General features: G+C 42.9%; 1 protein-coding gene across 2 annotated transcripts in view; it reads left to right on the forward strand.

Annotated features, from left to right (window-relative positions):
- The window catches only part of CERS5 (ceramide synthase 5), a 30,750-nt gene extending 19,734 nt beyond the window's left edge, over positions 1-11,016 (forward strand). The window contains exons 3-11 of one of the 2 annotated variants that reach the window (XM_044914843.1): positions 326-456; positions 1,318-1,375; positions 3,488-3,538; positions 4,251-4,343; positions 6,289-6,417; positions 6,559-6,665; positions 7,447-7,603; positions 9,200-9,211; positions 10,096-11,016. In XM_044914843.1, coding sequence (XP_044770778.1) covers positions 326-456; positions 1,318-1,375; positions 3,488-3,538; positions 4,251-4,343; positions 6,289-6,417; positions 6,559-6,665; positions 7,447-7,603; positions 9,200-9,211; positions 10,096-10,257 — 900 coding nt within the window. In that variant the 3' untranslated portion in view covers positions 10,258-11,016. The remainder of the gene's footprint in view (positions 1-325; positions 457-1,317; positions 1,376-3,487; positions 3,539-4,250; positions 4,344-6,288; positions 6,418-6,558; positions 6,666-7,446; positions 7,604-9,199; positions 9,212-10,095) is intronic. The other variant, XM_021704797.2, reaches the window with a different exon arrangement.
- The last annotated feature ends 5,151 nt before the right edge of the window (positions 11,017-16,167 follow it).

Consider the following 16,167-nt stretch of genomic DNA (forward strand, 5'->3'; position numbering starts at 1 on the left):
TTATCCCTGCTCCAGCTTCTCTCATTATCTAGTTACATGATCAAAATGAGGGTACGATAGCCTTGGCAGTTGGGTTTTTAATAGTTTTTTTGACTCAGTTTGGGCTGGAGGGAGACGACCAGACAAGGAGGTATATAAAAGTAAAGGTCTTTGATAATGTAAAATAGGACTTCTTACTAAAAATGAGTTTTGGGATGAAACCTAGAAAGATAAACATCCCTTAAACTGCTGTTGTTACCTCTCCTTTGCCACTCAGCTAGTCAAAGGGATTTAATGAGAGGGTAGAAGAAAAAGGGATATTCTGACTCTGTTCATACATCTACAGTATCCTGATGAGAAGAGGCTGGAGGGCCTGTCAAAGCAACTGGACTGGGATGTCCGAAAGATCCAATGCTGGTTTCGTCATCGGAGGAATCAGGACAAGCCTCCAACGCTCACTAAATTCTGTGAAAGCATGTAGGTGTGCATAGGGAGGTGGGGAGTGAGAAGAAGGATAGGGTGTGACCAGACTGAGGTTTTCTTTTGTTAGGACAATAGTCAGTGGATATAGAGGGCTAACTCAAATTATTATAGGCAGGAAAGAAGAGAACTAGAAGACTGGTCACCCTTAGTGTCTTGAATGTGCTTGCCACTAAGCTACATGTTGTAGTTCCATGTTGTTCCCTTTTCCCAAACAGATTGGGAATACGTTCCTATAACTGCACTCGTGTAGGTAAATAGGCACACCCCTGTCCACCTTGGTAGAGATAGTACCAGCTTGCTCTACATTGACATTTTGGTAGGAAACATCCCTTTTCTCGACATGCTATACTTCATTTCACTGAGTTTTTACTAATTATCCTCTGGACACAGAACACAATTTATCATTGTCATGCAAGAAAAAAAATTAGGCACTATCATTAGGGAGTGTATAGAAGAAAAGTTGATTAAAGTTGATTAAAAAGTTGATTAAAGCCAGTATACACTTGTGGAAATCTTTTAAAAAGAGCTGGAAGATGTCTCTTATCATTTTGGCTTTTTAGGTAACAGTATTTGTCCCTATTCTGGGAACTTCTCCTCCATTTTTTTTAAAGATTTTATTTATTATTATTATTTTTTTTTAAGTAAACTCTATGCCCAATGTGGTGCTCAAACTTAGAATTCTGAGATCCAGAGTCACATGCTCTACCGACTGAGCCAGCCAGGTGCCCCTCTGGGAACTTATCGTATTTCTCACCCATAATTATTTTACCTCCAAGTCTGCTGTCTAAACTTCCTCAGCCTCAAAGACTTTCTTTTGAGTGAATATCATCTAACCTCTATTCTTTGCCCACCCAGGTGGAGATTCACTTTCTATTTATGTATATTCTGCTACGGAATTAAATTTCTGTGGTCGGTAAGTCTAAACTCTCTCTGGTCCTCTCTTGAATTCTAATCATGCCTACATCTCTAGAGATAAAAGTTAAATGCCATTAGTTCTTTATTTTCCCCCTCCCCTTTTATTTTTTCTATAATGCCTACAGCCCAGGTTTATATGCTAAATAGATGGTCTTCTGTCTGGCGTCTGACTTCAGTAACTTCATAACTTTACTGTTTCTCCCCTTATTTGGGGGAGATAATAGTAATAATTGTAATAGCGTAGTATAATGGTATAGTATTGATTAAATCAGCATAGTCTGTGATGGTTTATAAAGCATTTGACAAAAATTCTTTAACCCTTTAACCCTTTAAAAGTGGATAAAACAGGTATTATTCCTGCTTTTCAGTTAATTATCAAAGTTGAAGAATTTCAGGCTTTTTGATTCCTGATTCCATGGTGGTTGGTTTTTTGGTTGTTTTTTTGTTTGTGTGTTTGTTTCACTGTACCATACTATTTTCCTCTAAATGTTATAATTGAAGTGTCAAAATACATGAAGTAAAAAGAGGCAGAACTGAAGGAATGGAATAGACAAATACCATGGTTGGTGATTTTAATACTCTTCTTTCAGTAATTGACTAAAATCACCAGACAAAAAATTACTAAGGATGTAGATTTGTACAACACAATTAACCAATTTGACCTAATTGACATTAGAGAACACTATGCCAGCAGCTGAAGAATATATATAATCTTCAAGTATACATGGAACATGAATTAAGACAGACCATATGCTAGGCCATAAAATAAGTCTCAGTAAATTTTATTTTATTTTATTTATTTTTTTTATTTTTTTAAAATATTTTATTTATTTGACAGAGAGAGACACAGCGAGAGAGGGAACACAAGCAGGGGGAGTGGGAGAGGGAGAAGCAGGCTTCCCGCCGAGCAGGGAGCCCGATGTGAGGCTCAATCCCAGGACCCTGAGATCATGACCTGAGCTGAGGGCAGATGCTTCATGACTGAGCCACCCAGGTGCCCCAAGTCTCAGTAAATTTTAAAATTTTGAACTCTTGAACAGATATGTTCTCTGACCATAATGGAATTAAGTTAAAAATAATGAGATATCTAGAAAACATTTGCAAGTTAAACTCTTCTAAATGACCCATGGATCAAACAAATCACAGGGGTAATTAGAAAATATTTAATTGAATGATGCTGAAAACCCAACACACCAAAACTTGTGAGATGCAGCTAAAGCCTGCTTAGAGGGAAATTTATAGCTTTAAATGTTTATATTAGAAAAGAAGAAAGCTTTAAAATCAATGATAATAAGTTTTTAAGATCCGGAGCAAGAAGAGCAAAGTAACCCAAAGTAAGTTAAAGGAAAGAAATAACCAAAAAAAAGTAAAAAGTTAATGAAATATCATAGACCTGTACCCCTGTAACAAATAATACATTATATGTTAGTTAATTGAATTTAAATTTTTAAAAAATAAATTAATAAAAAAAAGAATGAAATAGGCATTAGACAAACAATGGAGAAAATTGATAAAGCCAAAAGCTGGCTCTTTTTAAGGTTTAATTAAAACTGTTAAACCCCTAGGAAAAAAAAAGAGAAAACAAATGATCAATGTCAGGGAGAAAAAGGGACTCTTATTATAGATCCTGTTGATGTTGAAAGGATAATGACAATATTATGAATAATTTAATAGTAGTAGATTCAACAACTTAGATGAAATAGACAAATTCCTTAAAGGACTTAATTGAAACTCCATTAGAGATAATTATTTTTGACTTTTGAATCTTTGGCATGGAGATCTCTCTCTCTGTTGTCAATGGAATCATTGTCTTCCCACGTCCCTATTTCCTATATCCTAGATGTTGATGTTTCCAAAAACTGTCCTAGAGCTCTCCCTGCTCTTATTTACCTCAAAGTATGGTTTTTCTATTTGTAATAACACTTTCTTGCTCTAGAAGAAAAACCTAGCCATTTATTGACCCTTTAAGGACCCATAAATTCCATCAAGAAGGATGAAGGATTCCCTTTTCTTCCCCATCTCTCTTGTGCTCCTAGCAAAGAGAAAGGGATTTATAGGTGAGCCAGGGTTGAATCCTAAAGGCTGACCTGGATTATCTGTTTTCTCTTAGTCACCGTGGTTCTGGGACATCCGACAGTGCTGGCGTAGCTATCCATATCAGGTACGGTCTGAGCCCTTTCAAGACAGGGGCCTTATGTATGTGTGGAAGGTACGGTAGGCAGGGCAGTCTTAGGGCAGATGGCACGTTTTCTTGGTATTCTTGAGGGATTAGGGGCTGAGTCTCTTTGAGTCATATATTCAGGGTATCTATTTCTGGGGCCCCTGTAACAGTGAAATCCAGCCATCTTTTTTGTTCCAGATTCCCTATTACATTCACCCTAATTGGGTGGAAAGAAAAGCAGCTTCCTGGTACTTAATGAGACTCTTTCTGGTTCAGGTGTTCAGGTGTCCTTTTTGAATCAAGGGTAACTTGGAGTCCCTTAAAAGCATCTTGGTTCTAATCTATACTAGAAAAATATCAGGGGGCTGCTAACAGGGTAGAAGAAGAGAAGACCTGAGTGTCTTAAATCCCCTGAAAAGCACTAATTGTCCAGAATTCTAGACACACTGATTTGATTGTGCTATCGTATGTGATAACCTTATCTGACCTCTAAAGGTACCAGCTGAAAATGTGTATGTGGAGGGGCAGAGGGAAGAGGCTTAATTCTCCACACCAATCCACAGTCTGTTAGCTATTACAGATCTTGGAAGATGATGGGGAGAAAGGATATCTAATAATTTGGGGTATTGGTCCTCTGAGACAGAGAAAGTTGCAGAGATGGAATGAATTTTTGACTAGCTGGTATTCTAACTACTCCTTTCCTCTCTTCCAGCCTCTCACAAGTGGGCTTTATTACTATTATATCATGGAATTGGCCTTCTACTGGTCTCTTATGTTTTCTCAGTTTACAGACATTAAACGAAAGGTAAGGACACTGGCTCCCCTCAACTCTAATTGATTGCACCCTCCTACTTTCTAGCAGCCACCATTACTGCTATTGTGGGTTCTCTGCCCTGCCTGGGACCACAAAAGAAGGAGAAAGTAGGTTGGATGAGACTGTTAGCTCTTGGTAATGTTCTCAAAAATGAGACTTGACTAATGATGGATTAAGTATATTTGAGGCATTCAGGGCAGCCCAGGATAAGAACGGTTAACCAGCTAAAAAGCATACCCTTTTCCTTAGTTTTCTCTAAGGCTCTTACATATATAAAGCTCTGGAAATTAGTCAGAACTTAGGGATAGCAAGGCCTCATCTAGGAAAAGGACTGCTTTCAAAAAAGCAGGATCTGGCTTTTGTTTTGCATTGGAGATCCTTGTTCTCGCTCTGTTCTCCATTCTTGGTAACTCCACCTACTCAAAGAATGTCAACTGGAAAGGGTTTTAGATGACTTATTTTACTGTTTTCTTGCTATTGTTTAGGAAACAAAGATTCAGAGAAGTGAGAGTTGACTCGCCCACATAGTGACAAAGTTGGAAATGACTTAAGTTTTTTATAAGCAGACAGAAAGGGCAGAATCTTCACTTTTTATTGGTATGCATCTGTAACAATGTGGTTCCAGCAGCTCTAACTTTAATCTCTCACTAACTCATGATTATCTTTGGTGAGGAAAATCAGGGTTAGCATTTATGGGAATCAATTGACACTAATCTGGGTTATTAGTTGTTGTGTAATCTAGAAGCCCAATCCTCAGTTCAGATGCCTTTCACTCTCCGATGGTCAGGAGACACAGGTCCCCTTATTAAAAATTTATTTTTAAACACAACACATATAAAAAGGTTTGTAATATATATGTGGGTTTTAAAACATACTAGAACGTGTACTTGTGAACCCATCCCCAGCTCAAGAACTATAACCTACCATTGTATCTATGTGGAGAGCACAGACTTCTCATCCTTGTTTCTCTGACCCAAATTCACCTGCCTTCTCCCATCCTCTGTCTCTCAGTGGGCTGAGAAGTATTTATTAGACATGTCTGATAATAGGTATTTAAAGATTTCTCTGAGTTTAACCTTGGCATTTGAACCCAAGAGGAAAATAGAGCTTTAAATCTGAAAGCAGAAGGTGCTTACAGTTAAGATAGATTATTTAGCATTTCACTGAAACTTTTTTTTTTTTAAAGATTTTATTTATTTATTTGAGACAGAGAGAATGAGAGACAGCACGAGAGGGAAGAGGGCAGAGGGAGAAGCAGACCCCCTGCTGAGCAGGGAGCCCGATGCGGGACTCGATCCCGGGACTCCAGGATCATGACCTGAGCCGAAGGCAGTCGCTTAACCAACTGAGCCACCCAGGCGCCCTTCACTGAAACTTTTTAGAAGAGTTTAGCTTCACCCCTCCACAAACCTCTCCTGTTAGGTCCCTTTGGTTGAAATTTCCTTCATCAGAACAGTCTTAGAATATCAAAGGTACCGCTTTTGGTGTGATTACCACCTGGGAAATTATTTCAAGTGTCAGGTCAGCATACATGGTCTACGTATTCTGCAACGTCCAAACAAAATTGTTATTTTTTGTGCTTTGAGCTATATTAACATAGATTATGGGTCAGTTACGGGCGCCTGGGTGGCTCAGTTGGTTAAGCGACTGCCTTCGGCTCAGGTCATGATCCTGGAGTCCCGCATCGGGCTCCCTGCTCGGCGGGGAGTCTGCTTCTCCCTCTGACTCTCCTCCCTCTCATGCTCTCTGTCTCTCACTCTCTCTCTCTCAAATAAATAAAATCTTTAAAAAAAAAAAAAAAAAAAGATTATGGGTCAGTTACTGGTATAGAGTTTTGGGTCAAATGCTAGGGTGCTCCATAAGGGAGAGTTTAAAACAAAATAGAACCTCTATGTCCTTGCCTTTACCCGCCCCTTCTATTTCTGTTCCATCCTAGGACTTCCTGATCATGTTTGTGCATCACTTGGCCACCATTGGGCTTATCACCTTCTCCTACATCAACAACATGGTTCGGGTGGGAACTCTGGTCATGTGTTTACATGATGCCTCAGACTTCTTGCTGGAGGTAAGGACCGCCACCCCCTCCATCCTCTCTTTCCTCATTATTCCTCTTTCTCTCCTTCCTCTCTGAGAATTGGCTTTATCCCCAACTCAATTCTTTTTCTTCCCCCACCCCCCAATTCAGTTCTTCTCTTCCTTTCTCCAGGCAGCCAAACTGGCCAATTATGCCAAATACCAGCGTCTCTGTGACACCCTTTTTGTGATCTTCAGTGCAGTTTTTGTGGTCACTCGTCTAGGAATCTACCCATTCTGGTAAGTGTTAGGGCCATGGAGCAGTGGTCAGTATGTAGCTAATGATACCTTTTGCCAAGTTAGGGAACAGGCCACCAAAAAACCCTATTGCCCTGCCTTATCCTGGGCCTAACCTGACCCCTTATGGACTCTCACGGGACCTTACTTCCCTCGCACAGTATTTTTAGGAAGATGTGATCCAGACTGAGAACATCCAACTCACTTGCCTGTGGCTTTCCAGACTCCCCTCTGAGGAACAAGCCCTCCTTTGATGCCTAAGTAATTCCTTTGCCTTCTTTTGCGCTGATTGCAAAACTCTCAGGCTCTTCTTATTTTCCTGCTCTTATACCCTCCCCCACCATAACCAACACACACACCACTCACACTTCTACACTCACTGCTTTCTGTACAAAGCCAATGACTGTAGGTTGGAGATTCTCCTTAGTCTGAGGGAATCAACTACGAACTGTCCTATCTGTGCCTAAGAATCTGAGTAATGACTAGGATTATGATTAAAATTGCTGCCCCGGTTTTGTGAAACTCTTCATATTTGAAACGATTAATGATAGGACTTAATCCATCAGTTTCTGAGATTTACATATCTTTCCCTGCCTTTTAAGATAGAAAACTTCATAGGCCCCCTTTCTTTATCTTTTCTCACTGTGGATGAATATCCTTGGCATTTCAACTGTTAGAATGTATAGAGAGAAAACATACTGGGTTCTGCTTCCTAGGGAACTGAGCTTTATTCCTATCTACCTAGCTTTGACTCTAGAATCTCACCACTGGCCTCTTCTTCTAGGATTCTGAACACGACCTTCTTTGAGAGTTGGGAGATGATCGGGCCTTATCCCTCCTGGTGGCTCTTCAATGGCCTTCTCCTGATCCTGCAGGTTCTACATGTCATCTGGTCCTACCTAATTGTGCGAATTGCTTTCAAAGCTTTGATCCGAGGAAAGGTGAGGAGGAAAGATGGCTTCTTTCTTTGGGGCTGGGTAGCAAGATAGATATTACTCAGTAGACCTTCTCTAGCTTAGTGAGCCACAGCTACTCAAGCACACCCAGCAGAAAGCTTAGGACTCCAGAGTTTTCACCTTTTCTCTAAGTGTTGAGCCTGTTAAGACATGACTTAGAGGGGTACCTTGCTGGCTTAGTCAGTAGAGCATGTGACTCTTGATCTCTGGGTTGTGAGTTGGGGCCCCACATTGGGTGTAGAGATTACTAAAAAAAAAAAAAAAAAAGAAAGACATAGATGCAGGAGGAAGGATCTGCCTTCCTCCTGTCCCTTAGGAATGACTGTGTTAAATAATGAATAGTATTACATTTCGAGATGACCTCACCCATTTCCTACCCCTTACCTACCTACTTCAGTGCATTTCATATTTTTGTTTTTTAGCACAGAAAAACTCTAAACTGGGAACTGTATAAAAGCAGCCATGTTTGATTGCCTAAGAATGGCATGGTAGTTCGCAAGCCACCCCAAGATGATTACACTGTGATGTTCAAGATATGGGGCTAAGTACTGGCCTCATCCCACTGTTGAATGAGGTGGTGATCCTAAATGAGATAGGTATTTAGGGTTTCAAATACCCACCTTACTCTGAGAGCCCAAAAATACAAAGAAGGGGGTCATTTAATGATCAAACTCATAGCTGAAGTGTGCAAATTCTGAATCAATCAGGTGGGGATTTGCCCGTGGGCTAGGGATTCAGCCTTCAGCAATACAGAGCACTGGGGGGTGGGGGTGGGGGGGTGGGGCTCTCTGCCAGAAGAGACACTGAGTCTAGGAGAGAGGAATGGAATGCAACCCAGGCATATATGATCTGTTATGTCCCTGTTCCTTATGGCTGCAACTGGTTTTAGAACTTGCTCAGCGTGCCTGTGCATCCTGCTGTAGCTTCTGGGCTACTGGACATCTCTCTTCTCCCCTGCTTTTCTTTCCTGACCAGGTGACCTATCCAGGAAGGATTAGACCCAGATTCTGTACCCTCCACTCTTTTCTCACCTCCTTCCTTTTTTCTATGCCTGGTGGGAGTTGGACAGTTTCATCTCTTGCATGTAAGTGTATCTGTGCTTCGAGCGTTCCGTAAAGCATGTCTGTCTGAATGTGTCTCTCTTCCTTCCTGCTTTCCTTCCTGTTTCCCGTGTTGTCTCCCAGCATGCCTCTCTCCTGACCCTGTGGGGCCATTGTTGATTGGAGCTCAAGTTGCCAGATTCTTGTTCGTAAATGGAGGCAAGAGTTGAGTCTACTCTTTATATTTTCCCCTTTTTGAGCCTCCCTTTACCTCAAATCTAGATAGACTCTGCCCTCTGGTAGAAACTTCCTAAAGGTCAGGTAATCACTTGCTTGGGTTCAGAGGTCAGCAGCTGCAATAAACCAGTCTTAGAGCTAACCAAAGCAAGTGCCCCACGCCTTGGCAACAGCCTTTGTAGCTCTGTTCCTTTCTCACCCCCCTCTCTCCTTTACTTTTTCTTTTCTTTTTTTTTTTTTAAAGATTTTATTTATTTATTTGACAGAGAGAGACACAGCAAGACAACGAGAGAGGGAACACAAGCAGGGGGAATGGGAGAGGGAGAAGCAGACTTCCCATGGAGCAGGGAGCCCGATGTGGGGCTCAATCCCAGGACCCTGGGATCATGACCCAAGCCGAAGGCAGACGCTTAACGACTGAGCCACCCAGGCACCCCTACTTTTTCTTTTTCTAACAAAACACATTGAGGGGCACCTGGCTGGCTCAGTCCGTAGAACAGGCAACTCTTAATCTCAGAGTCGTGAATTCAAGCCCCACACTGGGTGCAGAGCTTACTTAACAAGACAAAAATTAAAAAACCCCACATCGATTATCCTTCAGTTCTGGAGGTCATAAGTCTGGCAGGTCTCACTGGGTTTCTCTTCTTTACTTTTTATGGTCCATGGTAGAGAACTGGAAATACTTTGGTGTCATAGGACTGAGTCCAGGAAGAGCGGAATGACTGAAAAAGGCCTAGTTCTGGATCAGCTCTGGGGATAAACCAAAGTCAGGATGACCAATATGAGGAACTCCAGTGGCCGCCACCACCAGAACATAGAAGCAATGATGACAGCCACCTGTGTTGTTTGTACTGGTCTTTTCTAGTGTTTGAGGTGGGAGAGGAGAGAGAGCGTCTGGAGTTTCCCTCAGGCCTACACCCGGACTTAGTGAATGACTTCAGCTCTCTCAGGCCGGTCCTGAGAGACACACCCTTACCAGCACAGCTTCTTGTTCCATAGGGAGCAAAGATGACGAGAGAGACATCGAGAAAGAGGCAAAGGGTAATCCCAGCCGTAGCCATGGCCCAGATAGTATTTTGAGTCAGGTGCCGCCAGAAAGTCGGCCACAGTGGGAGCAGTGCCCAGACACGAGCTCTGTGGGCCCAAGTCTGTCTTCCAATAGCAGACAAGTTCTTTCCTCACCTTTCCCACCTTTGGCCCCATCCCACCCAGGTGTCTAAGGATGACCGCAGTGACGTGGAAAGCAGCTCAGAGGAGGAAGACGTGACCACCAACCCCAAGAGCGCCTGCGGCAGTGGCCCCAGCAATGGCGCCAACCGGGTGAACGGTCACCCGGGGAGAAGCTACTGGGCTGAGGAGTGAGGCGGTCGGTGCAGGGCCACGGCACACATGGACTCATAGGGCCACTGGCAGCCTCCTCCTCTTGGGCCGCCCCGCATCCACACGCTTGTGACTGGGGGTCTGCAGGGCGCTGAGGAGAATCAAAGAAGCAAATATTTTCACTTTTTTTAAGAAAACTCTGCCATTTTGTATTTAATAGCCTCCAGGTTCTTTCAGTAATGTTATTTGCTTCTGTGTGTGTGTGTGTGCGCGCGCGTGTGCATATGCGTTTGTGCATGTGCATGGGTTTCGTTTCCTGAGTTGGGGCACAATTCTAGACTGGGGCCCCTAGGCCTTGTGTCCCTTTTGAACCCACCTCAACCCCAGATTTGGCTGCGCCTTGAATAATGCTGGCTCTGGACTGTCCCCTCCCTCGTGGTCCATGGCTCCCGAAGCTCAGGCCATCTGAACAGAACAGTAAAGTTCAGCTCCAGGTTTCTGCACTGTTCCTCCTCGGAGCTGGACTATTTCACATGAAGTTGTACAGAAACAGACAACCATGGACGGGATGACCAAGATTTCTGTGGCCCCTAGCTAGATTCCCTTCCTGCCACCTGGTGATTACAGGGACAGCTGCTGATTCCCTGCTCTTTACTAAATGGTACGCAGGGAGTTGGGGGGGGGGGTGGCAGAGGGTGCGCTGAGGGCCAGAGGAAGACAACAGCCACTGGGTGAACCGTTGACGGTTTATACTATTGTTTACTCTTCTGTGATTAAAAGTGCTTCCACCCTTCTCTGCCATCTCAGCCTCTTTAGTGACTCTATCCCCAATTCCCTGAATCCATAAGCTAAGTAAGAAAATTTTCAGGTCTGATTCTAAAGGTTCTTAGACACTCAATTTTTCCTTTCTGTGCATGCTGGGAAGAGAGTGCCTACACTCTATGGCTTTATGTGTTAAGAAAACAAACATGCACAGTGGTCACAAAAAATACTGGGCAGATAAAAGTACGGATATCACTAAACCAACAAAGGATTTGGTTGAAGACACTTTTAGTGAGATACCTGTATTTCCCACACAGAGACTACCAGCTAACACTTAAAAGATTGTGATAAATGAGTCTGAGATGTTTTCTCTTTTAGTTCTGTTTTCTTTTAGCCATGGAAAAACAGTCTTCCTAATCTAGACTTTTCTGTAGTTTAGGTCTTGGCAAAATTACCAATGGTAGTATTCATCTCAGGATAGTTTTCCATTTAGTGAATATTCAGATTATCAAAATATTTCTAGATGTTCTTGTGTACATTAAGGCTTATGAAATGCTTCATTGTCAGGGAGATGGATGAAAATTGAAGAAAAAGGTTACTGTTCTAAGAATCAGGTACTCACTTGGCGTTCATTGACCTTATTGGGATATAGACCCTGCTAAAATTACCTTACTGAGCGGCTGGCCTTTTTCTTTTTTTTTTTTTTAAGAGCATGCACAAGTGGGGTTAGGAGCAGAGGGAGAGAAAGAGAATCTCAAGCAGGTTCCACCCCTGGATGGACCCAACGTAGGGCTCGGTCCCGCAACCCTAAGTTCATGACCTGAGCAGAAATCAAAGAGTCAGATGCTTAACCGGCTGAGCCACCCTGGCACCCCTGAGTGGCTGGCTTTTAAAAAGACTTACCTTGGGGCATGTGAAAATTATTTCTGAAAAATCTTACATAGTTATTTGGTCAGAACTAGCCTGAAGTTTTACATTTAGTTCCTCAACTTGCCATATTGTTGAAAAGACTAGGGGCGCCTGGGTGGCTCAGTCGTTAAGCGTCTGCCTTCGGCTCAGGTCATGATCCCAGCGTCCTGGGATCGAGTCCCACGTCGGGCTCCCTGCTCAGTGGAGAGCCTGCTTCTCCTTCCCCCTCTGCTACTCCCTCTGCTTGTACTGGCTCTCTCTCTGTGTCAAATAAGTGAATAAAATCTTTAAAAAAAAAAAAAGAAAAGAAAAGACTAGTAATTGTGAAATATGAATGAAATACTTTTTTTTTTAAGATTTTATTTATTTATTTGAGAGAGAGAATGAGATAGAGAGCATGAGACGGGAGAGGATCAGAGGGAGAAGCAGACTCCCCAGCTGAGCAGGGAGCCGGATGCGGGACTCGATCCCGGGACTCCAGGATCATGACCTGAGCCGAAGGCAGTTGCTTAACCGACTGAGCCACCCAGGCGCCCCTGAATGAAATACTTTTAAAAGATACGGTTTTAAGCCTTTTGAAATCTGAACAACTACTCTGTAAATCTAGGGCTAGTTGTCCCGGTTAATCTGACAGAAGATGCAACTGAATGGTATAATAGTAAAAATAATAATAGATAACACCTAGCTCTTCATTACATGCCAGACACTATATGAAGCACTTCACATATGATCAAAATGAAGCAAAAAGAAGTTAACTTGCCTAAGGTCAAACAGCTAATAAAGAATCAAACCCAGTGTCGTTTTTTGTTTTGTTTTTTTTTTTGGAGGGCGTGAGAGAGAACCTCAAGCAGGCTCCATGCCCAGCATGGGGCTCAATCCCACTACCCCGAGATCACGACCCAAGCCGAAACCAAGAGTCAGATGTTCAACCGACTGCACCATCCAGGTGCCCCAAGCACTTGACTTTTGATCTCAGCTCAGGTCTTGATCTCAGGGTCATGAGTTCAAGCCCTGTGCTGGGCTCCACACTGGGTGTGGAGCCTACTTAAAAAAAAAAGAAGAATGTCATGTAGAGCTGACATACATCACTTCCACTGTGTTCTACTGATCAAAGTAAGTCACAGGGACCACCTAGATTCAAGAGGGTGGTGAGAGAGACTCTACTACCTCGATGAAGAGTAGCAAGGCTCACTGCAGAAGAGCATGTGCAATGGGACATACAGTTACATTCATCTTTGAAAAGTTCTAACTGCCACATTGAGGAAACTGAGTCTTAGAAACTGCTTGAAAAACACAAACATAGGGGCACTTGGAGTGGCTCAGTTAAGCATCTGCCTTTGGCTGGGGTTATGATCTCAGGGTCCTGGGATTGAGCCCTGCATTGGGCTCCCTGCTCAATGGGGGGGGGTCTACTTCCCCTCTCCCTCTGCCCCTCCCCTCCCCCTGCTCGTGCTCTCTCTCAAGTAAATAAATAAAATCTTACACACACACACACCAGGGCACCTGGCTGGCTCCGTCGATAGAACATGCAACTCTTGATCTCAGGGTCATGAGTTCAAGCCCCACACTGGGTGTAGAGATTACTTTAAAAAACAAAACAAAAAACCACAAACATCTTAGATTGCCCATCATGTATCATGAGGTTTCACGTTATTGCAATCCTAAAATAATCACGAGTTTAGTTAGTAGGTGATTCAGTATGCTGATTGTAAACCAAATACTTCAGACTTTATATCCAGTATTCATGCAGGGAAACATTTTCAGTTCAATAAAATATTTGTTAAGTGCCTACTTTATGATAGGCACTGTGGCAGAATGTGGGGACACAAAGATGAACAAGATCTGGTTTCTACTCAAAGAGTTCATATACCCCCCAGTAAGGGGGGAAAATACTACAGTGCAAAAAATTCTAAACAATTCCCTTCTAAATTACTCTTTGCAAGGTGGGAGAAAACTTGAAAGTGGAGCTTGGCCATTCAAGATGAGTAGAGTTTTGCCAGGAAAACAGGAATGGAAAGGTATGTTTAGAAGAGATGTCAAAATATATGAGATACCAGCTCCGGCATAATGCAGGCTAAAATAACCTGAGACAAACAGCTAGAAATGGTAGGAAAAGGGTTTTGTTTTGTTTGTAAGTTTGTTTGGACACCAAAGACACAATGAAAGGAACTGAAAACTAATGCAGAAGGTAAAACAGCCGATGCAATTACTAGAGCGATGAGGGAACATGACTGAAGGACTTGGGTTTTAATGCTGACAAGAGACAAGACCATGCAGGAAGCTGGAAATGAGACCTCCAGTTAAAGCTGGGACCCTGAGAGAGCAACAGCCTTAGTGAAAGGGGGGAAACTGAAAAATTCATCCGGTTGGCAAAAGAAGGACGCAAGGAAGTTTGCTTGGGCTTGTGGGGTCAGGAGAGTCAAGAATTTCCTCAAACTCTGGGCCCACACTCCATGGGAATTTGAGAACTTAAATACACGCTTCCTGTGTGGTCTAGGACACATCATGACCCCCCACCCCCACCCCATCCCCACCCCATCCCCAGGTAAGAACTTGCATGAAAATGGTCTCAGATCAGTTACCCATGGCACCACTCTGGAGAGACAGGTGCATGAGGATACAGACGACGTGGGATTCTTACACCGCTACCACCAACTCCCAAATAAAAAAGCTCTGAAAGACTGTCTCAGTCAAACCTGCAAGACCTATAACTAACAAAATACTAGTATCCAGAATATACATAACTAAAGAAACAACAAAGACAACCCAATAACGAGACAAAGGCAGGGGAGGGAGTAAAGGATATGAATAGGCGATTTCTAGAGGAAGACTATGCTAATGGTTAATAAATCAATTAAAGGGCACCTGCGTGGCTCAGTCGGTTAAGCGTCTGCCTTCAGCTCAGGTCATGATCCCGGGGTCCTGGGATCGAGCCCCCAATCAGGCTCCCTGCTCAGCGGGGAGTCTGCTTCTCCCTCTGCCCCTCCCCCCCATGCTTGCGTTCTCTCTCTGAAATAAAATCTTTTTAAAAATTAATTAATTAAAAAGTGCTCTAGGGCGCCTGGGTGGCTCAGTCGGTTAAGCGTCTGCCTTCCGCTCAGGTCATGATCCCAGGGTCCTGGGATGGAGTCCCGCATGGGGCTCCCTGCTCTGGGGGGAGCCTGCTTCTCCATCTCCTCCCCACTTGTGCTCTCTCTATCTCTGTCTCTCTCTCTCTCAAATAAATAAATAAAATCTAAAAAAAAAAAAAGTAAATAAAAAAATAAAAAGGTGCTCTACCTTACTGGAAATAAATAATATGTAAATTAAAACTAACAGAAACCACTTCATCACTTTGAAAAACTCAACAAAAACTAGTAAAGCTAAATATTAGTAATATTAGTAATAATTACTCTTGGACAAACTAGTAGATGGGCCCAAGAAAACATACAAGGATACTCATCGGATTGCTATTTATAAGAGGGAAAAAGTGGAGATGACTCAATGATCTTTCTCTAGAGGAATGGAATAAATTGATTTACTCATGCAGTTGGATGAGCAATTAAATACTAAGGTTTTTTTGGTTTGTGTTTTTTTGGGTTTTTTTGGTCAATATGGATGTACTTGTCTGAACCAGTAGGATATAATATATAAATTTAAAAGAATTGTTATAGGGGCGCCTGGGTGGCTCAGTCGTTAAGCGTCTGGCTTGGGCTCAGGTCATGATCCCAGGGTCCTGGGATCGAGCCCCACACTGGGCTCCCTGCTCCTTGGGGAGTCTGCTTTTCCCTTTCCCTCTATCCCCCTCCCACGCTCATGCTCGCTCTCTCTCGCTCTCTCTCAAATAAATAAAATCTTAAAAAAAAAAGGGACTGAATCGGCAGACTGATAGTAAGATTACACTCTGTACCACCCTCACCTCAGCCATCTGTATGCAGTTGTTTTTTTCTTGTTCAGTAAAGTCTTCTGCAGAGCAGGCCTCACCAACAGAGTTTAGCCACAAGCCCTAAGCCTATTTAAAAAAAAAAAAAGGCAGATTTGGGAATCTTCTTTCACTCAAATGACTGCTCTATGAAAGACACCCAGGAAACAATACTAAACTTTTTGACAGCAGCAGGGCTCTGCTGTCTGGTAGTAATTTATTATAAGGACTTGGCTCACAGAGGTATTCCTTGTTATGGCTCCTAGTTGTCTGCCTGGCTCCTTTCCTACACTGTCTGCGCCCTCCAAAGAGTTCCCAGGACAAACTAGAACCTTGCCACCAAAGCTGCCTCTGATTAACACAGGGTGGGGAGAGCCGTG

Source organism: Neomonachus schauinslandi, chromosome 5 (genome assembly GCF_002201575.2).
Source record: "Neomonachus schauinslandi chromosome 5, ASM220157v2, whole genome shotgun sequence".
Classification (NCBI taxonomy): domain Eukaryota; kingdom Metazoa; phylum Chordata; class Mammalia; order Carnivora; family Phocidae; genus Neomonachus; species Neomonachus schauinslandi.